Below are 20,220 nucleotides of genomic sequence, written 5' to 3'. Positions count from 1 at the left end.
CAAAACAATGTTAAAATCATGTACTACATTTCAGAAATTCCCTTCTGTTCACGAGTTATTCCCCTTTGAATGAAACTTTAGGGGCTTTGGTTTCCAGACAAAGGCTCCGAGACTGTATAAGCTTGAGCAGAAAATGCATTGAAAATGAAAAGTAGGAGCATTGTAGTTGTGCACATCGTTTTTTGTTTTTTGATTACAGCGTTCGAAATGGTGGTTGACAGGGTTCAAAAATTAGGACGCCTAAAGGAGCAAAAAATTACACATATTTTCCTTTGTATCTTTTAAACTAAAAATATTTTGTTAAGACGTGTAGAACAAAAGTTGTGCAAAATGTTAAGAGCTTTCTTTTAATATCCCTTAAAAGGGGCTGGCCCCTTAAATTAGGGATCTGGGGATCTTCAAAGTTTTCGCTTTATAACTCAAACAACGGTAAATATTTCGATATGGCTTTTGCTGGAAAAGTTGTTCTTTAACATCTGATTGATCTGATAAACATAATATTTTGCTCGAGTATTGTGTTATATATGAGTAAAAAGCTTGACCCGCAAACAGGTAACCGTATCATTAGGTAGGTGAAGGGGGAAAACATGCGTATAACTTAAATAAACTTGCTTTAATTGATAAATCTGACTTCATGAAATGCTAATATTCTTTTAAAATAAGGTTTTAACGTGATCTATGGTTCCTTTAAAAATCATTTATCGACAACTTTTTTTTTATTTAGTAGCTTTAATATAAACAATCGTTCCAAAGAAAAAAAGAGGAAAAGGTTATCTCCTCTACGTTTGTTATTAACACAACGATATATTTAATTGAAGAAACAAACCTTCAAGCATAGAATAACTCAGTCATTAACTACACGCATCTTACATACACCGCGGGGTTTGTTTTTGTTTACAATTACATAACCGACTCGAGGAACCATCGCGTGTGAACCAGGGCATGTACACAAAGTAAACATTGTCGTCCTAAATATAACACAGAATGTTATGTTTTTGATCATATTGGATTTTTTGAATAATTCAGTCTTTCCGGGGATGTATATACTTGTTTATACGTCCCTGGTCTTACGTTTGATTTGTTTTAAATTCAAAACTCTAGAGCATTGAGTCAGGCAATTTAATATACAGTTCGTTTCTCAATCATGTCTAATTGAATGTGTGTTTAATATCGGAGATTCATCACTGCTGGACTAGCGATCTGTGATTTCACACTACTTTAACTGAACACACAAGCTTTACTCAAATTCTTCGTTGTGAAAAAGAAAATGGATACATTTTACAATCATAACGAATTATTTCTGAACATGTTTTGAAATCAATAGTTTATAATCATGATTAAACCATGCAAATCTAAACATGCGTATAGAATATTCAGAAAACCATGGCCGGCCAGTCTCATTTCAAATGATTTGTTGTTGTATTGTTTAAAAACAATGACTTTGATTAAACATTGATTCAGAACTCCTGGTCCAAATTATGTAACTTCGGTATGTGCCCCTGGCGTGAAATTCATACGCGACTTCTGTGGGCACTGTGTGTTTTAATTAATATTGATAAAAAGTTTCCATATGATCAAAGAATATGTCCTGGCCTTGACCCATGGTCACATTGTCAAGTTCACTTTTTAGAAAATACAAACCCCGTCCTGGCCATATCAAGTAATGAAGAAACATTTAGATTTCATACTTACAACAGATTTTCATGTTAACTGAGGCTGCATTAGGACCTGACCCAAGGACATATGGTCAAGTTCAAGGGTTTTATGTCACACAGCTCCGACGGAAGACCTCTCGTTGCTTTGCAACGAGCTTTGCTCTAGTTTTTCTCTCTCTTTAAGATTAGAAAGTCATTTAGTTAACATATACATGTAACTATGATACAGTATTATACCGTTAGGAGAGCACAGCTAGATAATGTGCATACACTTATAAACAATTACTGTAGATTCCTAAATATACGCTAGGATTTTATTATCGCGTGATTTCACGAGAGACATCGATGCAATCGAGAAATAAAATTATCCACTTTTATTTTTCTATTGTTAAAATACGTGTAAAAACTCGTGATTAAAGGAATCTATAGAGTATTATACTCCTATTTATTCGATATCTTATACTTCAGATTAACAACTAGCAACACGCATATAGAAATTTAATCCACCTATTCATTCAACACAGGAAATATAACGCAGTAGAATAAACACTGCATTGGGATGTCATATTGAAGTCTCCCACACGAAGTTTTGAGACTTATTGTTTTTGCTCGGTTCTTCTTCTTTCGCTTCTTTCTCGCGCCTAAAACTGCCCGACACCATTCTCCGTAACCAGTTGATGAAAGTAATAGATATTAAAAAATATGATAGGCCAATGTACCTAGATGTGCAAAAATATTTTTGTTTTCAGATTGAAGGGGGTTAGGGTACATTTTGGGGGATCAAATGGGGGTGGGGTTTAATATAGAACTCTATGGCGAAAAAAAACAACAACCCAACTAATTCCAATATTCAACAGATATAACTTGACAAATATGATAGATAGATTCTTGGGGTCTTCGGAAATGAAAAGAGAATGACAGGGTCTACAAATTAGTATCGAGGACAAGTGACTCCAGTGACCTTGACCTCTGACCACGAACATAAAAACTGGTATAAGTTTAAAACTGGGACTAATAGCGACATGGGATATTCAGAAATAGCAAAATGAGGGCAGGACCTACAAACTAATATCAAGGTCAAGTGACTCCAGTGACCTTGATCTCTGACCTTAGAACATGAAATTTGGAAGCACTTAAGAACCAGGTCTGATAGAGATATGGGGTCTTCAGAAATGATGAAAGGATGGTGCCATCTACAAATTAGTATCAAGGTCAAGTGATTCCAGTGACCTTGACCTCTGATCTTGAACATAGAAACTCATAATTTTCGAACTGGAATTGATAGAGTCATTGTGTCTTCAGAAATGATAAGATGATGACAAGATATACAAACTAATATCAAGGTCAAGTTATTCCGGTGACTTTGACCTCTGACCTTGAACATACAAACTTGTATAACTTTAGAGATGGAATTGATGGAAACATGGGACTTTCAGAAATGATAAGAGAATAATAAGATATACAAACTAGTATTAAGGTCAAGTGACTCCAGTGACCTTTACCTCTGACCTTAGATCATAAAACTTGATATTACTTAAGAACTAGGTCTGACAAAGAGATGGGATCTTCAGAAATAATAAACGATGATAGGATCTACAAATTTGTATCAAGGTCAAGTGACTACAGTGACCTTGACCTCTCACATTGAACATAAATCTGGTATAACTTTAGAACTGGGGCTGATAGAGACATGTAATCTTCAGAAATGATAAAAGGATCTAGTGACCTTCAAACTAGTATCTTAGTGACCTTGACCTTGATTATAAAAACTTGTATAACTTTAGAACCGGGACTGATAGTAACATGTTAACATAAAAAATGATGAGATGATGTTGGGACCTACAAACTAAGATCAAGGTCAAGTGACACCAGTTTCACTGAAGGAAAAAAGTTAATTTTGTGAAAATTTTCAAAATCAAAGTCTTTGTGATCTAAATTATATTCAAATGAATCTAAAATTGGCATGGGTTTTGTCAAGGAAGGAAAATACACTGTAGCAATACTGAGAAAATGCCACTCTTATACAGCCAGTATTTCGTTTGGGAGACTTGATAATTTATAGATTATAATCATATCTAGTTAGCTTTTGTGTTTTTTCAAAGCAATTATCAACAAAAACAATAAAAACGAAAATATGAGAAAACTTGTCTGGTTATTAAAACTATTTCTGATACTTTAAAAACAAATTTATTTTATTTACGGCTTTTCAAAGACGTAACACTGTGACGGTGACAATTTTCCAGAACACTTTGGATAACTCTCATCCTGTTCAGCTGATGAAGCGCAAATCACTTGACTCACATGTGTAATCATTGAAACAAGCTTCGTCGTAACTTTAAATAGGTACAAATGTTAGCGTATATCTAATAATCTAGTCGTATAACTGTTTTCTATATAATGATTTGCTAAAAGCTGTTGCAACGATAGTTATGCAATTCATTTTGATTAAATGAAGAAAAAAGGTGAGTGAGCGCACATACCCCACACTCCAACATTGCTTGACAATGCCTCACATAATGAATGATAATGTTATGCATTGCTGTAAGAACAGGACACACGGACTCAAAATTCTAAGTTCAAAAGGGGCACAACTCCCAGAAGACTTATTGAATAAGATTTTCCCGAGAATATTTCATTTTAATTTCAACAGTATTTTATTCACACACACACACACACACACACACACACACACACACACACACACACACACATATATATATATATATATATATATATATATATATATATATATAATACATACATAAATGGGATTAGGCAGCAGGCACAATGCCTATATAAGCCCTTTCCATATTGATTGATTGTAAAAAAAAATATATATATTCCCGAGAATATGCAATCTATATAGCAAGTCCTTTTTAACTACAAAGTTCTGTTGAGTGGTTTTAGAGGAGTTGCACTGACAAGAACTGGACTGAAGGACTGACGATTCAAAAACATTACACCCCTGCAAATTCGTTGCGGGGGGTATAATTAGATGTCTGAATAACGAATTGTATTTTTTTGCAATCAATCTTAAAACATGAATAACTGTTGAAGCAACTAATGAATCAATTACTCGGAACTCCAGTGTGCTTTGATCACGTGAATGTAAAAACCCAACATGGTGACAATTCGATCCCATCCGGTGACTGTGCGAGGTACACTGTAGGAACTATGCGAGGAGGTTTGAGTGATGTGGCTTTGTGCGAATTAAAACGAAGACAGCCGAGAATACAGATAGTTGTATAAAATGGCGGCGACCTTTCGGCTCACGGAGTTTTCAGTGATAATTTGTAGAGATTATTTCTTGTTTTGCAAATTGTTTTGTTGCTTTTTTTTTCCCATTCACATATATGTGTTACCTCTAGAACTCACAAGGGCCGCTCGCTATCATCAGAGAATGATTTTGTATGGCGAAGCTCTTTAAGCATCTGCTGAGTTTGTAACCTTTGATTTGCTCAGGAATGCAGATTTCACTATTATAGTCACGAACATGTAGTCATTATATGATGAGTGGTCGCTATTTTACTGTATACTATTTACATTTTTCAATAGTTCATTAGTAATAAACATTTCTGTTTCCTGGTATCGACAGCGTAGACAGTAACACACAATTTTTAATACTCTTTTATTACTTAACAAGGAATTCATCATTTTAAATAACATCCTTATGTATACAAATAGTAAAAACTGTCGTTATACTCGTACAGACATACCGTGCAAATAATTTAAAGACAAACTGACATATTTCATCTGACACACTCACACACACACACACACACGTGTATATACGCTGGACGACCCATGGAATGGAATTGATATGATCATAGTCGGATTTTGGTATTTGGAATGAAAAATATCACAAAATGCTTTGCTCACTTTAAATATCTCTGTCTTGAAATCATTTCCCTCCATATACTGAGAATTATCTTTAAAAGTAAGATAGAGTTAATTCTCTTCTCATTCCTCAATCACACGTTAAAGCATCAGAATTGATCAATATATCTGAAGTTCGTTGATTTAGCCTCTCTTTTGGTTGAATAAAATCGGAGAGTTAATTATTGATGTAGCGTTTATATCGGGTTGTATTAACTCGATTTCAGACAATCAAACTGCCGAATCCGATATCAGAGACTGGTACTCCGGTGAACTTTCACTGTTTAGTTTATACATTTCCCGATTATTGTTTCGGGCACTGCTTGGTCGTTCACGTGTACCATCCACCAGTGTGATGTGGGTCCTATTGCCAACAGACAAATGTCTAGTCCTCTCCTGTGCCTCAATGTCACTGTCGTAAAAATCGTGATTGGAAATTAGCGCCGTACGCTCAACAATATCTTGTCCTGAGCCCATTATTTTGATATCACTAAAACGTTTGTCTTCCGAAATAATTCCGTTCGGAATATATCGTAATTTTGATGAAAACGAACGGATTTCCAATGGTGAGCTGTATTCCTGATGCTTAATTTTAGGAGATTCTTCGTTAATAGAATGATTCTCATTTTCTCTGAAAATGTCCATAAGAGGTTGATTATCGTCGGCTGTTTGTTCACCATTGTCATCACTTTTACAGAACTGCAGGTACGCTTGTCGAGTAGCTCTTGCCCAGGTTGTGTTCATTTTTAGTGTCTGGCTACACCTTTGTAATCTCTGTCGTCGAATATGAGCTTCTTCGCTGACCAACCAGTAGGTGAATAGTTGTCCTTTTCCCTGTAATGAAAAACTAGCATGTGAAACTACACAAATTCTTCATTTACAAAACACAATAAACCAATACATGTATGTTACAAATCAAGATCACCTCGAGCATGTCCAAATACAATTCATGTACATGTAGGTATATTTAAGAAATATCAGATTTGAAATTTCGTTACTCAGGGAATATTTTAGATTAATTTCTCCTAAAGTAACGAATTCACAGGTTTAACCGTAGCTCGAGAACTTTAATTGCAATATCAGGTTTTTTTGTGTTTTTTTTTAACATACCTTCATCTCTACAAGACCCCGTGGTTCCAGCGTGTATCCGCCTAATTTGTCAAGAAACTCCTTAGAGGATTCACTACAGTGAATTTGTAGTGCTAGTTGTAAAAAAAATAAGATTTTGTAAATATTGTTCCTCTATATCATCTGAAATCGTACAGTCATATTCTCCTTTCATACATTGATATTTTGCAACTTACGTTCTCCATTGGACTCCATTCTGGAGGCAGTATTCACCGTATCTCCAAATAAAGTGTATCGTGGCATCGTGAGACCGACTACCCCCGCTACACAAGGCCCTGTCAGAAGAGTATATATGATCTTATTGTAGTGCGAATACTCTAGGATCAATAACTCAAATAAATGGAGGAGCCATTTTATTTCATCTCTCCTGCAGTTTACTCCGATTCAAAACTGTATAGATCACACATTTGACATAAGTTTTATTCGTAATAACGGTACATGTTTTTAGAATTGTTACAGAAATGTTATCTTGACGATTATCTGAAAGCAATATGGACCACGATGCTTTCCTGCGTCACCTGTTCTGCTGATTTTTTTTTACTCTCTTAATTCCAATAAAAATGGACCCAATATGATGACCCAGCCCTAGCCCCACGCTGTCATGACTTAATCGAACTGAATCTATACAACGTAGGGATGCTTCCATATCAATATCACTAACACTGTCTTACTGTTACCTATTTTCATGCACTACTATCATGCAAGATTTGACCCACCTTAACCCCAGGATCCATATTTTGAAGAAAAAACTTAAATCCACATACATGTAGCTTGGTATTGTTACATAATAATATGAATTAATGTGTCCTTGATACTCTTGAAAATACTTTTTCAAAATGTCCTACGCATTTCAAATCCCTAGTTTAGCCCTCACCCTAGCCCAAGGGACCATGCTATGATCAATCCATAGGAATGATTGCGTATTACTATGAATTGTCATGGTCAGTGGTTTTTGAGAAGATATATTTGAAACAACCCACTCTATGTTTAACCTCTTTTGGTTATCACATCTTGGAATACGTTATGGACCCTTCATTTGAACAATTTTGAATTCCGTTTACCCAAGAATCCCCCAATACCAAGTTTCGTTGAAATTGGATCAGTAGTTCTAGGGAGGAAGTTGAAAGTAAGTAGCGTACAGATTTAGGAAAGAAAGGACTATGAGCACAGATGATCACAAAAGCTCATTTAGGTTATAGCTTAGGTGGGTTATACATATGTACCATACAACTTTGAAATCGGCAATCAACAGAAAAAGTTTAGGGCAATTGAAACGAAATCGGGTGAGCCCTACAAAAAGTGTAGAAAAATAATTCATTAACCTGAGTGCATTCCAATCCTAAGCTTAAGAGTTTTACTTGGAATGAATGCTATACGAAACGTTGTTATTGCACGAAGAAGTTCTAGAGACATTGACGCAATTTCGCCGGCATGTGTGTCCCCATTCCTGATAGGAAGTCCGCTCACAACCATATAGGCGTCACCAATCGTTTCCACTTTGTACACATCGTAATTTTTGATGATGGAATCAAACATGGTGTATAAAGAATTCAACATCTGAACTACCTAAAATTAAATTCAGCCATTAGCTAGTTCTAAATTCAACATTTGAACTACCTAAAATAACATTCAGCCATTAACTGGTTCTAAATTCAACATCTAAACTACCTAAAATAAAATTCAACCATTAGCTAGTTCTAAATTCGAATACAGCTAGCAATTCATGTAAGAATCATGCAGATGTGGAATTATGTGATTTTATCACTGATATTCCAAAGTCTAAAGGGTACACGTGTACATCAGGATTGCGTATAATTCTATCAATAGATAACGCAAGTTAAAGATTTGTAACTACATCTTGAAACAGAATTATCTACACGTCCGTTCTGTGATACAGTTGTGGAATATGTATGTTTATATTTCTAATAGCTGAAAGGTTCATACAACGAGTATTCTGTTGTAGCATATGAAATATAACAAAGATATCTAGTATGTTAAAGATAGTTCATGTTATCATACTGACGGAGTGCAGGGGGGTGGGGTGGGGTGGGGTGGGGTGGGGTCGTGGATTGTCGACATTTTACAGTTTCGCTGGGATAAAATTCCCCGGAATTTTCTGTAGATTGATACATTATATATATTGTGTATTTCGTTGTTTTCATAAACGTGCGATAGAGGTATGTTATATAGAAATATTTGTTTGAATACAAAGGTAGTATATGCAAGAAAGTGTCCAGGCAATTATAAATTGTATCAAATGATAATGTATATAACATTGTAGCATCTTTTCTTCAACCATTTCACAAATTTGATCCAAAATATATATCACATAATGATAATACATTTACACGATATGCATTAATTACCTCCATTGGTGTGATTTCTGCTGAAAGTTGCGTGAATCCACATATATCGCTGAAGTAGACCGTAACAGAGTTATACACTTCCGGTTTGACGAAATGTCCCTGCATCAGTTGGTCAGCTATCGGTCTGAAATACAACATACAAACAATGTGCGTTAGAAGGCATCGTGAACAATCACCATTATATACCCACCTATTTCACATACACTTCCACACCTACAGCTAGAAACATACCTAGGAAGCATGCGGTGCAGCAATGTCTCCGTTTTTCTCTTTTCATCAGCCAATTGTATTGTTCTACTCTCTACCAATTCCTCCAAATGGTTTTGGTAAGATTCCATCATCGTCATGATCTGGTCAAAGATATTTCTCTTCCTGTCAAAAATATGGAAGTCCATGTACATGTGTCTACTTTTTTCCACACAATCAACAACTCAGTCATACTGCAGATTATATGTACCATATTGATATTACTGACATAGCGTTTTATGGTTGTACATATTAGTAAAATTTGAAGTTGACACTAGAGGCAAATAAGATATATAAAAAAAGTATTTATTTTGAAAATGAACATCACAATCTATTTTACCAATATCAACCGATAATTTGTTACAGAGCTCTTTATATCAATACTACACCTGACAACATAATCTACCAGTTTCTCAAACTTAATTACAAGTAATAATTAAGTGAACAAGTTTTTGTGACTAGAGACTTACTCTGGCGATTCGTTGAATTTCAACTATTCGTTGATTTAGTGTATGGAAACTGACATGATGTTGTTTTGAGAATTGAAAATGTTGTATCAGGAATATGTATTGTAGGGCAATCTTTAGATCTTATCAAATGAATTAATAATTAAAATCCCTTGGAATCATATTTGACACAAGAAATAATACTATCGCGATGTTGGTGCTTTAAAACATCAATATCACAAGGAGTATACGTCAATAGCAAAATGAAATTACGCTAATCCGATACAGCAGAAATTGAATTACATGTAGCACTGACTGATTTATTCAATTTGTGTTAGTGAGTATTGACAATCAAAAGCATTAATTTTCTCAACTAGAACTAATATGTTATGCTGAGAATAAGTAATTCTTGCGACAGTAAATAAAACTCACATTCCCTCTCGCATTTTGTGTAATGTTTTGTAAATGAAACGGAAATCGGGTCTGTCTTCCGGCAATTCACTCCAACACTCCACCATACAGTCAATCACATACTTTTCACATTTCAAAGAACCTGTATCTGGTCTGAAGGGGATTGGTCCACCATCCATTACACGGTATACAATATCTAAAAATTCATAAAGCAATTGATTTCTTAAACCGACATACAGATATTTATTTTCATCATACATGTATACCAAGATATAATAGTGTAGCTACCTTTAGGCACCATATTACAAAATCCAAAAGGCCCCCATCTTCCGAAAATTTCATGCAGAATAATCCCAAACGCATACACGTCCCCCTTTGGTGACCCTCTTCTCTGGGGACTACGTAATTCTTCAGGTGCACGCCAAAATAAATCTGAAAAAAGTATATATAAATGTACAAGATTCAGTGTGCTTTAAATTAAATAAAAGTTATTCTACAAAATCCAAGAAAAATTCACTATTTATATTAGATCATTATAATTTCACGTCGTATTACTTCGGTAGTATGCATGCTCGTCTTCTTTCCGATACGTTTTGGCTCGGATATCAAGAAGTCCAAAGTCAGACACTTGCAGTGTCCAGCGGCTATTGACAACACAGTTTGAAGACTTCAAATTACCATGGAAACCAAGTTCACTGTTGTGCAGAAAAAGGAGACCCTGAAACATAGAGGTGAAAATTTAAACACTTTCATAGATTTTTAAAAATCATTTCCTAATTTATAAATATGTAGAGAAGATATATTATTGTTATGAAAAGTAACGAATAACCAATCTCTTAAATCCTATAAATAATACTAAATCAAGAAGACAGCAAACAACATGAAAACAACAGATCAGGTGCCTAGGAGTGAATAACCTCTGTTGACCTGTCATACCCGCCATGAGCCCCATATCTTGATCAGGTAAACAGAGTAATCCATAGTTAAATTGAGTATGTAAAGAACGGCCTAAAATTGGTAAGAAATATGGCAAATAACATTCAACGTAATGAAAGGTTGTATTTGCAAATAAAATCATTATGACAACCGTATACTATGCGAAATGTTGATTTTAAACGAGACTGTTGAAACCCCTGTGACATTAACTTATTTTTCGATAATCATACACAGAAAATGCCCTCGCGTATCGAATCAGTAGGGAGACTTAAACACCATATGCAGATGATAATCGATTATTACTACACAAATATGGGAAGTAGACATTAGCGATACTGAAGTCATTCTGTTTACCATCAAGTTAAGTTGTCATTAACATCTGTTTCATTAAAATATCGCAATGATTATGAATCATATGTAAAATATTTTGTGGTTGCTTTTATTTCAAGTTCACTGGGTTATATCCTATTGATATCTGTTTTAAGTAGTGAAGTGTAGTCAATGTACCGAAATTCAAGATGAATGTAACAGCAATATATTTGCTCTCATGTTATGTTAATACAACTGTATTTTAAACGAACTTAGTATCAATTCCTCATTTGGTAATCGTACTCCAACTGTTAAACTTCACAAAAACTTTTACAAACAACGATATATTGCTGGATCCAATATATGTTCTACCAAACCCTATCTTTCCTCCTCAAGAAAATATTAACAGTTGTGAAGGGGAAACTTCAAATGTACTGTGCAACAACGTATGTACATTTTCTTCAGACTTAAATACTTTATTGAAAATAAATATTAACGGCAAACTAACAACTCGACTTTCTAACAAACGGTATGATTCACTTCTCCATCGCCTGCATATGGTATTTATATTTTTCAAATGATTCGATATGCAAGAACTAGTTCTACGTATGATCAGTTTTTAAATCGAGGCAGACTACTGACAAACAAGTTGATGTTACAGGGGTTTCAAAACTTTCGCTTAAAGTCAGCATTTCGCAAATTTTATGGTCTTTATAATGATCTAGTTTGCCAATACAACCTATCATTTTGTCAAATGCTGTTTGACGTGTATCATACCGATTGTTAGGCCGTTCTTGGCACACTGATTTTGACTACGGATTACTCCGTTTACATGATCAAGACATAGGGCTCACGGCGAGTGTGACAAGTCGACAGGGGATGCTTACTTCTAATAGGCACCTGACCCCACCTCTGGTATATCCAGGGGTCCGTGTTTGCCCAACTCTCTATTTTGTATTCCTTATAGGAGTTATGAGATTGATCATTGTTTGTTATCTTCACCTTTATGTAGAAGGTTTAGAATAAATTCTGCCTCGTAATAATACAAAAATAGGTCAGCTATTAAAGGAACACAGTTTGTGCCCATATATTTCGAAATGACTGTTGAAATACCGACCTGTTTCGTAAGTTTACATAGATATTGTCAATGACTGGTTTATCAAACACAGAGTACGTGTGCGTTGGATCAGGATGGTGTTTAACGAAGTATGTTTTGGATGACTAATCACAGGATATAAATATTCTGGGGTTTCATTTCCATTAAGGAAACAGCTGTCAAAACGCATATTCTTTTAAATCTATAGTGAGGAATGGTTTGTAAAGTGTTAAAAAGTCACACGTTTTTATTCTGTTAATTTTGTATTCTTTTAAATCTAAAACTTTTTGACATCATAGACAGTTGCTTCTTCAGCAAAAACGGAAATATTCATATCTAGTGATCAGTCATTCAAAAATTTACTTTGTTAAACACCACTCTGATTCCAAGCACAGGTACTCTGAAGTTGAAATAAAAAATATGCTAGAGTTCCTCATTGACAATATCTTCATGGTCTTTGGTGATCAGGTCTTCCAACAGTCTGTTGGAATTCCCATGGGCACGAATTGTGCTCCTTTGTTAGCTGACCTGTTTCTATATTCATATGAAGCAGACTTTATTCAAAAACTTCTACGCGAGAAGAAAAAATTTCTCGCTGTGGCCTTCAATTCGACATTTAGATATATCGATAACGTTTTGTCTATTAACAATAATAGCTTTCATTCATATGTCGATTTGATATATCCCTGTGAGCTCGAAATAAAGGACACCACAGAGTCGTCCACTTCTGCTTCATACTTAGATATTTTATTGAAAGTAGACATTAACGGCAAACTGACAACTCAACTGTATGACAAACAGGATGATTTCAGTTTCTCCATCGTCAACTTCCCATATTTATGTAGCAATATTCCATTATCACCTGCATATGGTGTTTATATATCTCAACTGATTCGATATGCAAGAGCTTGTTCTGCGTATAGTCAGTTTTTAAATCGAGGAGTTATGAGATTGGTCACTGTTCACTGACAAACAAGTTGATGGTACAGGGGTTTCAACAGTCTCGATTGAAGTCAGCATTTCGCAAATTCTATGGTCGTTATAACGATCTAGTTCGTCAATACAACCTCGCATTGGGTCAAATGCTGTCTGACGTGTTTCATAACGATTGTTAAGCCGTTCTTGGCACACTGATTTTGACTGCGGATAACTCCGTTTACCTGATCAGGATATAGGGCTCACGGCGGGTGTGACCGGTCAACAGGGGATGCTTACTCCTCCTAGGCACCTGATCCCACCTCTGGTGTGTCCAGGGGTCCGTGTTTGCCCAACTATCTATTTTGTATTGCTTATAGGAGTTATGAGATTGGTCACTGTTCATTATCTTCACCTTGCAGAGTGAGGAATGTATTGTAAAGTGTTAAAAAGTCACACGTTTTTATTCTGTTAATTTTGAAAAAAAGTTTCATGATTTCAAATTTTTTAAAGGTTTTTCGAAATTTTTGAGAATCTTCATTTGATTTACTTGCTTGTTTTTGTGAGGTGTAGAGACAGAGGCTTAGTGGATCATATAACATGTGATTTATCTCAGTTTGTAAGGGGTTTGTGAGGTTTGGGAATCCAGTGTAGGTAGGGGAACTCAGATTCATTCGTCCCATTGACTGGGATAGAAGATGTTTAAAACGGAAACGTACTTTAGAAGTGTCATCATAAAATACAAACAAAATCAATCGCAACAGATACGCAAGTAGTTACGACATTAAATCCATACAAACACTCGTGTGAATACAGTAAACTGAAGTGAAATAAAACCCCGTGGTCACCCTACCTGTATCATATCTTTAATCATTGATGCGATGAACATGTCATCTAGTTTGACGTCTTCGTTTTCCAAAATGTCCTTTAAAATGATACAAATAACAAAACCATTTAGGATGATGAATTGGATTTTTTTCAGTTACCAAGGAAACAAATATGAAGGAATCAAAATCCGTCATGTATGATTACAAAGTTCTTTTTTCTCAATATATGCATACTTGCAGGCTGCCTTTGGAGCAGTATTCAGTCAGGATAATAAATCTCGGATGGTCAATACACGCACCAATAAACGCATTGACATTACTGTGTCGTAAATCCCGCATCTGAAACATTAACATATGTGCACAATAGAAACGAATTGCGCAGCACTATATAGGCCTACGTTTTATTTGTAGCTGTTGCATTCAGTAGTATAGTGTTATGAAATTAAATGACATAAAGGAATACAAATCATAATAGCTGAATTTACGCACAAAAACTGACATTCGTGCTCTGTCCTTTCAAAATTAGGTGTATTTTATGCAAGAATCCTGATGCAGCTCAATTGTTTTGTTTTGGATTTTATTTTTCAATTTGGTCAAAATTATGTAGAACCGAAATTATGACATGAAAAATATGTCGGTTTCTTTGCTGCCATATCCGGTATTTAGACATAAAATGATAATTCTTCACGCAGTTTTTCTTCTATAAAACATTAAGCGCAGGCTTATTCAACGTTTATTATATCTATATAATATATCTTTGAAGTACACATATATATTGCATAGATCGCAGGAGTTTTATTCTTTTTTAGTTTAAAGGGGGGGGGGGGGGGGGCAGAAAGGCTGGTATCATACAGAATACTATCCTATCTTTTAGACATGTATATCTATAAATCTAAGGATATTCTTTTTCACATGAATTAACTTTGTTCTGACTTACAAACAGAAAATCAAAAGAAATAGTCACCACCGTACCACTTTCATTTCCTTCTGCATTTTTCTATTGATGACCAGAGATTTGATTTCGTATTTCTTGATGGCGACTAGTTGTCCTTTATAATAGCTTGTTGCGGCGTAGACCTGCTGGTTGGATGCGCGGGAGTCCATGGACTGCTGACTGTTTAAGGACAACTGAGGAACAAGAAATGCACATATTTTTAATGTCCACAGTTCAGCAAGGTATTTGTATTTATTATTAGCAATCAAGCTAATCAAGGTTGTTTGCTATCATTAATCGTATTGAGAGCACTGGATGAAAAATTCTGTTTCCGCATGGCAGAAACATTTCAGGGGAACGTTATTTCAAATAAAGCAAGGGTGTGATGGGGTCCATGCCAAAGTCCTTCACTGTGTATTCATTCGAGTAGTGCGTGATGACCTACATGTAAGGGAATTAAATTAAGTTCAACTCCTAACAACAACAGAGATCGGACTTGATTTTTAGTATGAGTGTACCTTGTGTATAAAGGCCATTTTAATAAATATTTACAAGGACCACTGATGTAATCTTGTATCCTTGAGTGATTCGAACCCGGTCGTTTAAAAAAAGATATCTTTAAATTTAAAATTCGACGACCTTAACCACTGAACCACACAGTGAATCGTAATTTCTTATGGAAAATTAACGTACAGGTGAAGTAGTAAAATTGTGTCTATTTTTGAAATCTGCAACAACAACAAAATATCCCCATGAAACAAAATTTCAGAGCGACAGTTTTAAGTAGAAAACTCAAAGAACATGCATGTGTATGCTAAATTTATTCTGTTTCACGGAGGCAGTTTTTTTCCTGAAATTCGGGAATACCCTTGTACTTTAATGCTAAAAGTAAGAGAAATTGCGTAGTGCTTGATTTCAACTAAATTTATTTTGACTAATTCTTGTCAATATATACCCGTCTTTCAAATTTATTTACAAAAATGTTTGAATCAAGACATAAGTTCCAATTGATTTCATTATATATTTTAAAAACTTTATCTAATCGATCTTTCACGTAACACCTTTAGGGAAATTAACATGAGTCGTGCAACACCTTTAAAAAGAAACAGTGGTATCTATTTTTTGCAGTAATTTTGTTTTTCTTTGAATGACTCCCTGGAGTACTTTCTGTACTTTGATTAAGATCCTAGATGTGAGGGACAGACGAATATAAAAGGCAATCTCAAAAAGTTGTTATGCTGCACAGATGACACAAAAACTGTTACCAATACTATCTATAGGGAAAGTAATTAAAACAAATGAAGAAAGGCCAAGTAGAAACAAGAAATGTTTCTTAAACATATATGCCTCTTTCACTAATCTTGACCAAGGGTCTTGAACGGGAAGAAAACAAACAAAATGCACAGCATTGGCGAAAATATATAACTTATATTGGATCTATATGGTTATATCTATTAAGACCATTGTTGTGATTATGAGGATCCTTCTTTATCAGGTGTATTTTTTTCTGATACTGTGAAGAGGCAATATGAAGTCCGTGTATACAGATGATGCAGTCCCATATATGTAGGTTTTCAGTAGAAGGATTGGGAATAACGCCCGGTATTGACATACTATTTAAACTGTAGGTTTGTTAGAGTTGTTTATTGATTTACATCTCCTTGAGAATATTTCCCACATACAAAAACGTCACCAGCTGTGGATTAAGTGGCACATGCACAATGAATGCATGGTGCCCAGAATAGTTTAACTCGTATCTTTAGGTCTCATTTGAAACCTGCTGCTCTCACTTCTAAATTCCGTGCCTTTACATCTGTCCTGGCTACAAGAGCTTTTTTTTTTTTTTTAAATAAACTCACACAGGCATACCTTGCTGCCATAGGCCTCCTTCTTTTCTGAGTCCATGATGAATTCTGCGTTCTTGTGGCCGGACACTGAAGCGTGAATATCCGCTTTATCCACCTTCCACAACAGACCGGCGATTTCCTGCTCGTATTTCCAGTTCCTGTGATAAAAATAGAACAAAGGGCATCTTTATGCTTCTAAACTTTCTTCAACTTGATCGTCATGAATAAGATAGAATCTTTAAGTAAAGGTATTAAAAGCGTATGTCTAATTTTAGCAATAAATTTACCAAGTAATGAAATTTGTATATTTCACTTTTACTTTTTCGATTAAGTTCTTTTTGTGGGGAAAAGACTTTAACATATTCAGAAATTATTTTAATTGTATATCGTGACCCTGTAGAAATCGGTAAACGTTTTACACATCAAGATAGATGACGCTTTCAACTAAAACAAATACTGCTCAAATCCATAACCGCATGAGTTGATGACGCTTTGAAGTAGAGAAAATACTGCCCATACTCATGTATGCGTGTATAGATGGCGCTTTGAACTAGACAAAAAACTGCCCAAAACCATATATGCGTTAATGCATGGCGGGGTTCACGACATGTCATGTTTTGCATAATGACTTTCTCGATCGATAAAAGTATGCCAGTTTGATTAAAGTACTGTTTTATAGATCGCTTTGGATATTTATATATGAAGATCTACATATATCACAGTTCACGGCGTTAATGCACTGTTTAATCACCATAAAACTAATTTTTATGACTCTGTTTCATGATGTTGGGAATGGAACTACATTAGAAAGCTTTTTGTCACTGATCAAAAGTCGATTAATTACTGTCAGACCTTTACCATATTGCTGTTCGAATTTATTGTTCTTCCTGTGCCAAAAAAACCAAAAACCTATGATGACTGGTTTAGCCTGAAATGTGCGACACTGAACACGAAGCCGAAAGGTTAGATACAAAAAAATAATCTGATAGGTACAATCTATGTTCTTTAAGAGTAGAAGTACGTCAGAAAGGTTAGATACAAAAAATAATCTGATAGGTATAGGTACAATCTATGTTCTTTAAGAGTAGAAGTACGTCAGATGATGATGTCTGAATTTATGTATCATGTTGATTACATAGAATAGATTAATTGATTTTTATACGTTAACATGTTTCGCAGATTATCCAGATCTTACAAAGTTATTTCTCCCCGGTATCTATGTAGACTACTTTACAGATATCCGTTAGTTGGAAGCCTATTGATTGTGTTGGTTACGGATAGCTTGAATGGATAAATTGTGTTTTTCTCTCTATAAATGACACAACAGCCATGTTAAAGATAGAGTGAAATCCAATGTCAGATCTCAGCTCAGAAATAAGATTATATGTTACACACGGATCGCATCTTGTTCGGTGACGAAGAGATAAATATCTTTGGTGATCTCCAAATAAATTGCTGATCCCCCATAACTAAATTAAAGCCTTCAGTGATGAAATGCATCCATTTCTCTTACTTTATTAGAGGAGGCAATATTTGGGCCTTTGTTTCAAAACGAGCGATGTGGTTTCAGAATATGACGGCGTAATGCCAATATTCTTGCTGTGATAACTATAATTTACTGAGAACAAAGGGATGGTGAAATAGAGACAGTATTGCAATTTCCTACAATATTGAATCTTCAATCATTATATACTCTAAAACCAGTTTATCGTGTTTTTGTTGGAATTGACGCGCATGGAAGACATTCGAGTTAATATGAAAATGAACAATATTTATTTTACAATACCAAAACAAAACAAAACATTACAATAAATGGTTGCCCCCCCCCCCCCCCCCCCCAAGAAATCTCGGGTCTATCAAATGAACAAGATAACAACCATTGATAAATCTCATAAATATCGTATAAAAGATACAAAATTAAGGGAAGGGCAAACAACGTACACTCCAGCAGGAGTCCAACTCGACTCCCGGAAGAAGTATTACAAAGCCCTGGACATACCAGAGGTGGGAGGTGACGTAAGAGAAAGATGATTTCAAATAAACTTTCATTAAGTTCTGAGAGAGCTTTGTTTGCAGAGAATTAAAATAGCTTGCCTGTAGACAATAAGGACATGTAGACAATAAGGACTACTATTTATCTTACCTGTAGACAATAACGACAACTATTTATCTTACCTGTAGACAATAAGGACCACTATTTATCTTACTTGTAGACAATAACGACAACTATTTATCTTACCTGTAGACAATAAGGACTACTATTTCTCTTACTGTAGACAATAAGGACTACTATCTATCTTACCTGTAGACAATAAGGACCACTATTTATCTTACCTGTAGACAATAAGGACAACTATTTATCTTACCAGTAGACAATAACGACTACTATTTATCTTACCTGTATACAATAAGAACTACTATTTATCTTACTTGTAGACAATAAAGACTACTATCAATCTTACCTGTAGACAATAAGGACTACTATTTATCTTACCTGTAGACAATAAGAACTACTATTTATCTTACCTGTAGACAATAAGGACCACTATTTATCTTACCTGTGAACAGTAATGACTACTATTTATCTTACCTGTAAACAATAAGGATTACTTTTAATCTTACCTGTAAACAATAAGGACCACTATTTATCTTACCAGTAGACAATAAGGACTTCTATTTATCTTACCTGTAAACAATAAGGACCACTATTTATCTTACCTGTAGACAATGACTATTATCTATCTTACCTGTAGACAACAAGGACCACTATTTATCTTACCTGTAGACAATAAGGACTACTATTTATCTTCCTTGTAGACAATAAGGACCACTATTTATCTTACCTGTATACAATAAGGAGTACTATTTATCTTACCTGTAAACAATAAGGAGTACTATTTATCTTACCTGTAAACAATAAGGACCACTATTAATCTTACCTGTAGACAATAAGGACTACGATTTATCTTACCTGTAGACAATAAGGAGTACTATTTATCTTACTTGTAGACAATAAGGACCACTATTTATCTTACCTGTAAACAATAAGGAGTACTATTTATCTTACCTGTAAACAATAAGGACCACTATTAATCTTACCTGTAGACAATAAGGACTACGATTTATCTTACCTGTAGACAATAAGGAGTACTATTTATCTTACTTGTAGACAATAAGGACCACTATTTATCTTACCTGTAAACAATAAGGAGTACTATTTATCTTACC

The 20,220-nt window shown here is 34.9% G+C and overlaps 1 protein-coding gene across 1 annotated transcript in view; it reads right to left on the bottom strand.

Moving 5' to 3' along the window:
* Positions 1 to 5,269: 5,269 nt before the first annotated feature.
* Positions 5,270 to 20,220, bottom strand: part of LOC125671589 (receptor-type guanylate cyclase Gyc76C-like) — a 47,404-nt gene continuing 32,453 nt past the window's right edge. Inside the window, exons 10-22 of the mRNA XM_048907402.2 lie at positions 17,015 to 17,150; positions 15,184 to 15,339; positions 14,446 to 14,550; positions 14,238 to 14,309; positions 10,684 to 10,846; positions 10,417 to 10,560; positions 10,150 to 10,324; positions 9,257 to 9,397; positions 9,026 to 9,149; positions 7,982 to 8,225; positions 6,836 to 6,934; positions 6,642 to 6,733; positions 5,270 to 6,365 (exon numbers count right to left, since the gene is read on the bottom strand). Coding sequence (XP_048763359.2) covers positions 5,763 to 6,365; positions 6,642 to 6,733; positions 6,836 to 6,934; positions 7,982 to 8,225; positions 9,026 to 9,149; positions 9,257 to 9,397; positions 10,150 to 10,324; positions 10,417 to 10,560; positions 10,684 to 10,846; positions 14,238 to 14,309; positions 14,446 to 14,550; positions 15,184 to 15,339; positions 17,015 to 17,150 — 2,254 coding nt within the window. The 3' untranslated portion in view covers positions 5,270 to 5,762. The remainder of the gene's footprint in view (positions 6,366 to 6,641; positions 6,734 to 6,835; positions 6,935 to 7,981; positions 8,226 to 9,025; positions 9,150 to 9,256; positions 9,398 to 10,149; positions 10,325 to 10,416; positions 10,561 to 10,683; positions 10,847 to 14,237; positions 14,310 to 14,445; positions 14,551 to 15,183; positions 15,340 to 17,014; positions 17,151 to 20,220) is intronic.

The sequence above is a fragment of the Ostrea edulis genome, chromosome 4, assembly GCF_947568905.1.
Source record: "Ostrea edulis chromosome 4, xbOstEdul1.1, whole genome shotgun sequence".
Taxonomy (NCBI): domain Eukaryota; kingdom Metazoa; phylum Mollusca; class Bivalvia; order Ostreida; family Ostreidae; genus Ostrea; species Ostrea edulis.
This window is presented reverse-complemented; position numbering and strand designations above follow the sequence as displayed.